Source organism: Aulonocara stuartgranti, assembly GCF_965226115.1.
Source record: "Aulonocara stuartgranti genome assembly, chromosome: 14".
Taxonomy (NCBI): Eukaryota; Metazoa; Chordata; class Actinopteri; order Cichliformes; family Cichlidae; genus Aulonocara; species Aulonocara stuartgranti.
In genome coordinates this window covers 10233993-10243594 of record NC_138950.1, presented here as the reverse complement: position 1 = coordinate 10243594, position 9602 = coordinate 10233993, and the positions used below count along the sequence as shown (strand labels likewise).

The 9602-nt window shown below is 42.4% G+C and overlaps 1 protein-coding gene across 1 annotated transcript; it reads left to right on the top strand.

The window, feature by feature from the left end:
* Positions 1-4572: 4572 nt before the first annotated feature.
* On the top strand, positions 4573-5511 carry LOC309686969 (olfactory receptor 2AT4-like; the record flags this gene model as incomplete). Its single annotated transcript, XM_082501639.1, has 1 exon — positions 4573-5511. One exon carries the CDS (start codon positions 4573-4575, stop codon positions 5509-5511), a length of 939 nt encoding a protein of 312 aa, XP_082357765.1.
* Between the last annotated feature and the right edge of the window lie 4091 nt (positions 5512-9602).

Sequence of the window (9602 nt, the reverse complement as noted above, 5' to 3'; positions counted from 1 at the left end):
GTTGCAGTCCCTCATGTCACGTTGGAAGGTGACCCTTGCTCTTAGGTCATCGAGCTTGTTCTCCATGGATTGTACATTGGCCAGTAGGATACTGGGCAGTGGTGCGCGATGCGCCTGCTGTCTCAGTCTGTTCCTAATACCAGCGCGTTTTCCCCGGCGCTTCTTTGTTCTGCGCCTCGGATGAGCGGCCTGTCCTTTGTTGTTCTCCGCGCCGCGTAGAATCTCTGGCGGCGAGGAAGGGTCGGGTTTAAAAGTGTCCAAGATTAGATGTGCAACCTTGGCACCGATGTTTACAAGTGATCCGCTGTCGTATACTATAAGACTAGAGGATTTTGGGATGTAAACCAGAGCAAAAAATAAGTAAAAAACAAGAAAAGTGGATAGTCGGAGCGGCGCGGTCAGGAAGGCGTCTGGACGTGGCCGCGCCATCTTGGATCATAGATCATACATAGAATGTAGTTAATCTTAATCAAGTACAAAACTATTTGTTATTTTGTCGTTGCTTCAGCCGTGATGGATCTACTGTCAGTTTTAATAACTGCCATTAGTTAAGTTAATATTTTCAAAGGTGCAATTTCCTTGTGGTGATAGCTTCTGTGTTATAGCAACTCTAAAGAGCCAAAGTAAAAGTAAATTAAAGTATCCAGCCATCCTCATCCTACCCTTGGGTGGATGGGAGCATGGTTCTGCAATCTGGCGCCGGTGAGGTCGGCTGCCGTCACGACTGCTCCGACCACTTTTTCTTTGTCTTTGTTTTTTAAGTTAGTTTTCAGCATCTCTAAATAGGCAAAATCATCACCATTGGGTACATTATTTATGACAGTGACACTCTTGTTTCTATTGGAATACAATGTACTCACAATTCGAAGTTTTTAACTCCGGATCCGAGCTGGCCGAGTGAGATCTTGAGGGAGAAAAAAGGGAAGCGGCGGCGGCGGCCTAGAGGGAAGCGAGCCGGCGTTAGGAACAGGCTGAGAGCTCGTGCACACCGCACACCTCTGCCTAGCATCCTGCTCGCCAACGTCCATTCACTGGAGAACAAGCTTGATGACCTCAGGGCCAGGATAAAGTTCCAGAGAGACATTCGGGACTGCAATCTCCTCTGCTTCACCGAGACATGGCTGAACCCAGCGGTGCCGGATCATGCCATCCAGACGGCCGAGTTCTTCTCGGTTCACCGCATGGACAGGACACGGGACTCGGGGAAGTCAAGGGGAGGCGGCGTGTGTTTAATGGTGAACAACAACTGGTGCAACAGTGCGAACGTTGTTCCTCTCACACGCTCCTGCACACCAAATCTGGAACTACTGTCCATCATGTGTCGTCCTTTTTATCTACCTCGGGAATTTACATCGGTCATTGTAAGTGCCGTTTATATTCCACCACAAGCGGACACGGTCACCGCCTTATGCGAGCTGCATGAGGCACTCACACAGCACCAGACACAACACCGGGACGCTGCGCTTATTGTGACGGGGGACTTTAATAGTGCCAACCTCAAACGTGCAGCGCCGAACTTTTATCAACACATCACCTGCCCCACCAGAGGTGAAAGGACACTGGACCACTGCTACACTACGGTCAAGGATGGCTACAAGGCACAATCCCGCCCTCCTTTTGGCAAATATGATCACGCCGCCATCTTCCTCATGCCAAAATACAAACAAAGGCTAAAACAGGAAGTTCCGGTTCAGAGGAAGATCGCGCGCTGGACTGATCAATCGGTGGCCGCGTTAAAGGACGCACTCGATGACGCAGACTGGGGCATGTTCAGAAACAGCTCCGATGATGATGTCAACGTGTTTACGGAAGCGGTTGTGGGATTCATCGGGAAACTAGCGGATGATACCGTGGAGACAAAGACTATCACAACGTTTCCCAACCAGAAGCCGTGGGTGGATAAAACCATCCGCGACGCTCTGAGATCCCGCACCGCTGCCTACAACATGGGACTCACGACGGGGGACATGGACCCGTACAAAGCCGCGTCATATAACGTGCGGAGGGCGGTGAAAGAGGCGAAGCAGCGCTACGGGAGGAAACTAGAGTCACAACTCCAACTGAGTGACTCTAGGAGCCTATGGCGGGGACTAAGGACAATAACGGACTATAAAGCACCAACGACCGGTATGACGAACGCGGCCGTGACTCTGGCAGACGAGCTGAACACTTTCTATGCTCGCTTCGAGGCTGCAGCTAAGGACTCCAACAATGCTAGTGCTAGCGGCGCTAACGGCTGCAGACAGGAAGATACTGCCAGCACCGGAAACGTGCTCGTCATCTCCGAGCATGAAGTTAGGAGAGCCTTCAAGAGAGTGAACACCAGGAAAGCAGCAGGACCAGACGGCATCCCAGGTCGTATCCTCAGAGACTGCGCATACCAGCTAGCTCCTGTGTTCACTGAGATATTCAACATCTCTTTATCTCAGTCGGTGATCTCCACATGCTTCAAAGAGTCCATCATTGTTCCTGTCCCGAAGAAACCCCACCCTGCTTCTCTCAATGACTATCGCCCTGTAGCACTCACCTCAGTAGTGATGAAGTGCTTTGAACGCCTGGTCAGAGACTTCATCATTTCTTCACTACCAGACACACTGGACCCACTACAGTTTGCTTACCATCCAAATCGTTCCACAGACGATGCCATCTCTCATCTCCTCCACACATCACTCACTCACTTGGACACTAGAAGGGGGAATTATGTTAAAATGCTCTTCATAGACTACAGCTCTGCATTTAATACCATAATTCCCTCCACACTCACCACCAAGCTGGAGCATCTGGGACTCAGCTCATCTATGTGTCAGTGGATCTCCAACTTCCTAACTGGCAGACCACAGGCAGTAAGGATGGGCGGACATGTCTCAGTCTCCACCACTCTCAGCACTGGAGCCCCCCAGGGGTGTGTTCTGAGCCCCCTGCTGTACTCCCTGTACACATATGACTGCGTGGCCACTACCAGCTCCACCACCATCATCAAGTTTGCTGACGACACCGTCGTGGTGGGCCTGACCTCTGATAAAAACGAGACGACCTACCTGAAGGAGATTAGGAATCTGGAGAACTGGTGCCAGAGGAACAACCTCCTTCTAAACGTCAGTAAGACAAAGGAGCTGATAGTGGACTTCAGCACTAAGCAGGAGAGGAACTACCAGACCCCTGTCATCAACGAGTGCCCAGTGGAGAGAGTGGACAGCTTCAAATACCTCGGAGTTCACATCACGCAGGACCTGTCATGGTCCTGTCACATCAACACCGTGGTGAAAAAGGCCCGTCAGCGTCTCTACCACCTCAGACGCTTGAGAGACTTCCAACTGCCCTCCAAGGTGCTCAGGAACTTTTACTCGTGCACCATAGAGAGCATCCTGGCGGGAAACATCTTAACCTGGTTCGGGAACAGCACCATGCAGGACAGACAAGCTCTACAGAGGGTTGTGCGGTCAGCTGAGCGCACCATCCGCTCCGAGCTCCCTGACCTGCACTCAATCTACAGCAGGCGGTGCTGGACCAAGGCCAGGAAGATCGTGAAGGACCTCAGCCATCCCAACAACGGACTGTTCTCTCTGATGAGGTCAGGAAAGCGATTCCGCTCCCTGAAGACCAACACAGAGAGACTTAGGAGGAACTTCTTCCCGCAGGCGATACGGTCTCTCAATCACACCACCACACAGTACTGACTCACACATATAGTTCTTACACACACACTGGACATTCTGGGCATTGTTATCACTTAAATCACTTTAAGCATATTTACACTGCACAAGACATAATGTGGATTGCACAACACTGGTCACTATATTCTTCATTTCCAGTTAATACTTGTACAGCTGCTGTTATTGTGTGTGTGTGTGTGTGTGTGTGTGTGTGTGTGTGTGTGTGTGTGTGTATATATATATTTATTTAATTATTTATATTTCTTCATACATTCTTATATAGTTCTATACTGTGTATTGTGTATTTTGTTGTACAGTTATTTTATTTTCAACTTTAATTTATATACTTTATCATATTCTTTCCCAGTTAAATTTACCCTTCATTCTAATTTGTGTTGTACAGTTATTTCATTTTTAACCTTAATTTTTTATATTTTATTCCTTCCTAGTTAAATTTACACTTTAATTTTTCATATTTATTTCCTATCTTATTCATAGCCCTTTCCTTTTTTTTTTCTTCTTCTTCTTTAGGTCACGAGCAGTTGTCTAAGCATTTCACTGCATATCGTACGACTGTGTACGTGACAAATAAAAAATTTGAATTTGAATTTGAATCTCTGCGGATATGTAAATAGAAAATTGTCTATGCCACAATGCAGTGTCACTGGATGACGGGAGTGCAGAGTGAGAATGTACGGTTCTTGTGAGGCTTAAAATGCGAAAGCACAGGTGCTTTGTGTTCAAAGCCAAACTGTCTGTTTAGCTGGGTTATTATTTTTTTGTTCTTAACCACTGTCTACTGCTACTAAAGCTTTGCAATATCTTTAACCACCTTTTGCTTTGAGAGGTGTCTTTTATTTTTGTCTTTTTACTTTATCAATTCCAATTTGAAACTTATTGTAATTTAATATTCTTTAATATGTCTTTACAGAATGCGTCAACCAAACTAACACATTTTATTATAGGTGGCTTTGACACAGTCAAAAGGCCTGTAGCAGTTGGTGTGGTTATGCTGATAACTTATTTACTAGCTGTTACTGGCAGTTTGGTCAATATCCTCTTCATTGTTTCTGACAAGCAGTTACATAAACCAATGTATCTTCTGATTTGCAATCTTGCTGTTGTTGACATACTGTATACCTCTAGTGCCACTCCAACAATGATCGGGGTTCTTCTTGCTGGTGTTAATACCATATCATATGTGGAGTGTTTAATTCAAATGTGTGTTTTCCAGCTGGGATCAACAATGGAGATGTTTTCTTTAACAATTATGGCATTTGATCGATTAATAGCTATAATTTATCCTCTTCGGTACCATAGTTATTTAACAAATACACGTATAATGGTACTTACATACATTCTGTGGATTGTTGCCTCTGGTTTTGTGGCTCCTTTACCAGCAACAGTTGTCCCTCTCCCTCACTGCACCTTGAGGCTTAGGTACACTTTCTGTGACGCTGCTGCTGTATTACGAACCCTTTGTGTTGACCCAGAGAAATATTTCAATGAAGGTGCCAGTAGGTTATTTTTTCTGTTATTTTTCACATTCATTTTCATTTGTCTTTCATACTGTGTGATCTTGTTTTTTGTGAAATTATCATCAAATAATGACAGAATGAAAATGGGAAGCACTCTTGTGAGTCACCTGATTTGTGTAATATGTTTATACTGTCCCATTTTTATCCATGCTATTTTGACCAGGTTTGGTGTGGTATTAACTCTTGAAGAACGCCAAGGTTTATCAATTGGCACCATCCTCGGTCCATCTCTTGTAAATCCTTTTGTGTATTTTCTTAGGACAAAGGAAATTAAAAGTAAGATTTTTAAGATACTTAGAAAGGCTAACACAGCTCGTTAGAGTCTTGTGAACTGTGAGTACACTTATTTTTAAAATGGGCAGAAATGTTGGAATATTCATATGCATTTTTTAAACTTTTTCCTGGTCAGATTTGTGAACTTTTGAGTCCTATTTATGTGAGAAGAATCAACCTGTAAATCATTACACTTACAGTGGTATTTAAAAAGTAGACTGAAGATTATTTTCTTACACAACAAAATTTTGAAACACAAAATGTTCCAATTCACTGTGGCACATTTGAGTTTTGGATTAAATGCACTGACAGCTCAAAGAGCTTACGATTCAAGTAGTGAACAGGCAACTTCTCTCACTGATTCTTTATCATGATTATTTGTTGTTGTTTGTGAGCGACACTGTTTGATAATAACAATTTATGAAGTAATTATTGTGTTATTTTGAACCAAAATAATGTTTGTCATTAAATTCTGGAATGCCTGAGAAGAAAAGGTTACATTGTTTTGTTTAGTTGTTTTAAATGTTTGTTTTGTTTTGTTTTGTTTTTTGTAAGTGGGTGAATGACAACATTCTTAAAACAGTAGGGAATTGACCAGATAACAGTGCGAGAATTATTATAGTGAGCACACATGGACTGAAGGGAACTTTTAAACAAAGATAAAGATAAGATGTGAAGAAAAATGGGATCTTTTTATTGATTCAACTACTTTGACCAGCTCAGATAAAAATGTTTCTTAAATAACAAGCTCAGCTGGGGTAGGAACAGATAACAAAATGAAAGTTACCAAAAGGAGAAATATGAATTTTCATACGAAAATATGAAAAGAAATGTGTATAAAAAAGAGTACAAACATTTTCATCTTCAAATATGGCAAGTTTTACTTATGGGCAGTCACCATTTAAGGTTGCACAGTTTTCATATGAACAACTGAACATTGTCTGGTGATACCTGTTCTGTAATTTCAATAGCTTTCAATAGATAGCTCATGCAGAATCAGGACATCTCAATCCGCTCTTCATCATTGCATAAGCCATTTATTTTTCTTATATTTCATGCTTTCTAAAGTCTATACAACAAACACAAAAAAGAAGCTTTTATTTTCAATGACATCATTGCTATCAATAAATAGGACAATAAATAGGACTTTGTGCTTCTTACTTCTTACAGCTCACACTGCCATTGCTCTTCCCGTTTGGAGCAGCAGTATCAGTCGGTGACCAAAATGGACTTTTTTCTTTCACCTCACCATAAGCCAGAGACCGTTCGCCATAAATCTAACCCAAAGACTGTATTTTGTGATGACATTCTGGACTATCCCATTACCACTTGTTACCATGCTGCTTCTAAAAGGACTGCTTTGCCCTCGGAGGCTCAATTCAATTCAATTCAATTTTATTTATATAGCGCCAAATCACAACAAAAGTCGCCTCAAGGCGCTTCATAAATACAGAGAAAAACCCAACAATCATATGACCCCCTATGAGCAAGCACTTTGGCGACAGTGGGAAGGAAAAACTCCCTTTTAACAGGAAGAAACCTCCTGCAGAACCAGGCTCAGGGAGGGGCAGCCATCTGCTGCGACCGGTTGGGGTGAAAGAAGGAAGACAGGATAAAAGACATGCTGTGGATGAGAGACAGAGGTTAATAACAGATATGATTCAATGCAGAAAGGTCTATTAATACATAGTGAGTGAGAAAGGTGACTGGAAAGGAAAAACTCAATGCATCATGGGAATCCCCCAGCAGCCTACGTCTATTGCAGCATAACTAAGGGAGGATTCAGGGTCACCTGATCCATCCCTAACTATATGCTTCAGCAAAAAGGAAAGTTTTAAGCCTAATCTTAAAAGTAAAGATAGTGTCTGTCTCCCGAATCCAAACTGGAAGCTGGTTCCACGGAAGAGGGGCCTGTAAACTGAAGGCTCTCCCTCCCATTCTACTTTTAAATACTCTAGGAACAACAAGTAAGCCTGCAGTGCGAGAGTGAAGTACTCTAATAGGGTGACATGGTACTACAAGGTCATTAAGATAAGATGGGGCCTGATTATTTAAGACCTTGTATGTGAGGAGCAGGATTTTGAATTCAATTCTGGATTTAACAGGAAGCCAATGAAGGGAAGCCAAAACAGGAGAAATATGCTCTCTCTTTCTAGTCCCTGTCAGTACTCTTGCTGCAGCATTTTGGATTAACTGAAGGCTTTTCAGCGAGTTTTTTGGACATCCTGATAAGAATGAATTACAGTAGTCCAGCCTGGAAGTAATAAATGCATGAACTAGCTTTTCAGCGTCACTCTGAGACAGGATATTTCTAACTTTAGAGAAGATGTTGCGCAAATCGAAGAACGCAGTCTTACATGTTTAATATGTGCGTTGAAGGACATGTCCTGGTCAAAAATGATTCCAAGGTTCCTCACAGCGTTACTGGAGGCCAAGGTAATGCCATCCAGAGTAAGAATCTGCTTAGATACCATATTTCTAAGATTTTCAGGGCCGAGTACAATAACCTCAGTTTGATCTGAATTAAGAAGCAGAAAGTTAGCAGCCATCCAGGTCTTTATGTCTTTAAGACAGTCCTGCAGTTTAACTAATTGGTGTGTGTTATCTGGCTTCATGGACAGATAGAGCTGGGTGTTATCTGCATAGCAGTGAAATTTATGCTATGTCTTCTAATGATACTGCCTGAGAGAAGCATGGATAATGTAAACAGAATTGGTCCTAGCACTGAACCCTGTGGAACTCCATAACTGACGTCAGTGTGTGAAGAGGACTCTCCATTTACATGTACAAATTGGAGTCTATTAGATAGATATGATACAAACCACTGCAGCACAGTACCTGTAATACCTACAGCGTGCTCTAATCGCTCTAATAGGATATTATGGTCAACAGTATCGAACGCTGCACTGAGGTCTAGCAGGACAAGCACAGAGATGAGTCCACTGTCAGAGGCCATAAGAAGATCATTTGTAACCTTCACTAAAGCTGTTTCTGTTCTGTGATGAGCTCTGAAACCTGACTGAAACTCTTCAAATAAACCATTCCTCTGCAGATGATCTGTTAGCTGTTTGACAACTACTCTTTCAAGGATTTTTGATATGAAAGGAAGGTTGGAGATTGGCCTATAATTAGCTAAGACTGCTGGGTCTAGAGATGGCTTTTTGAGTAAAGGTTTAACTACAGCCAGCTTGAAGGCCTGTGGTACATAGCCGATTATTAGAGATAGGTTGATCATATTTAAGATCAAAGAATTAATTAATGGCAGGACTTCTTTGAGCAGTTTTGTAGGAATGGGGTCTAAAAGACACGTTGATGGTTTGGAGGAAGTAATTATTGACGTTAACTCAGAATGATATATTGGAGAAAAAGAGTCTAACTTAACATCAATGGTACTAAGAGTAGCTGTAGATAATATTGCATCTGTGGGATGATTATTGGTAATTTTTTCTCTAATGATAAAAATTTTATTTGTGAAGAAGTTCATGAAATCATTACTAGTTAACGTTAAAGGGATGGTTGGCTCAAAAGAGCTCTGACTTTTTGTCAGCCTGGCTACAGTGCTGAAGAGAAACCTGGGGTTGTTCTTATTTTCTTCAATCAGTGATGAATAGTAAGATGTTCTGGCTTTGCGGAGGGCTTTCTTATAAAGCAGCAAACTATTTCTCCAGGCTAAATGATGATCCTCTAAATTTGTGACACGCTATTTCCTCTCCAGCTTATGAGTCATCTGCTTTAGGGTACGTGTTTGAGAATTATACCACAGAGTCGGGTACTTCTGATTTGAGACCTTAGTTTTCACTGGAGCTACAGTATCCAGAGTCGTACCGTACGTAGTACGGAGGTAAAATTATTAACAAGATAATCGACCTCTGTTGGAGTAGTATTCAGGTAGCTACTCTGCTCTATGTTGGTACAGGGCATTGAAGATGATAACAGTGGGTGGATTATATTCTTAAACTTAGTTACAGCACTTTCAGAAAGACATCTACTTTGATAAAGTCTACTCTCCACCGCTGTGTAATCAATTATTGTAAATGTAAATGTTATCAGGAAATGATCAGACAGGAGAGGGTTTTCAGGAAACACTGTTAAATGTTCAGTTTCTATGCCATATGTTAAAACAAGATCTAGAGTGTGA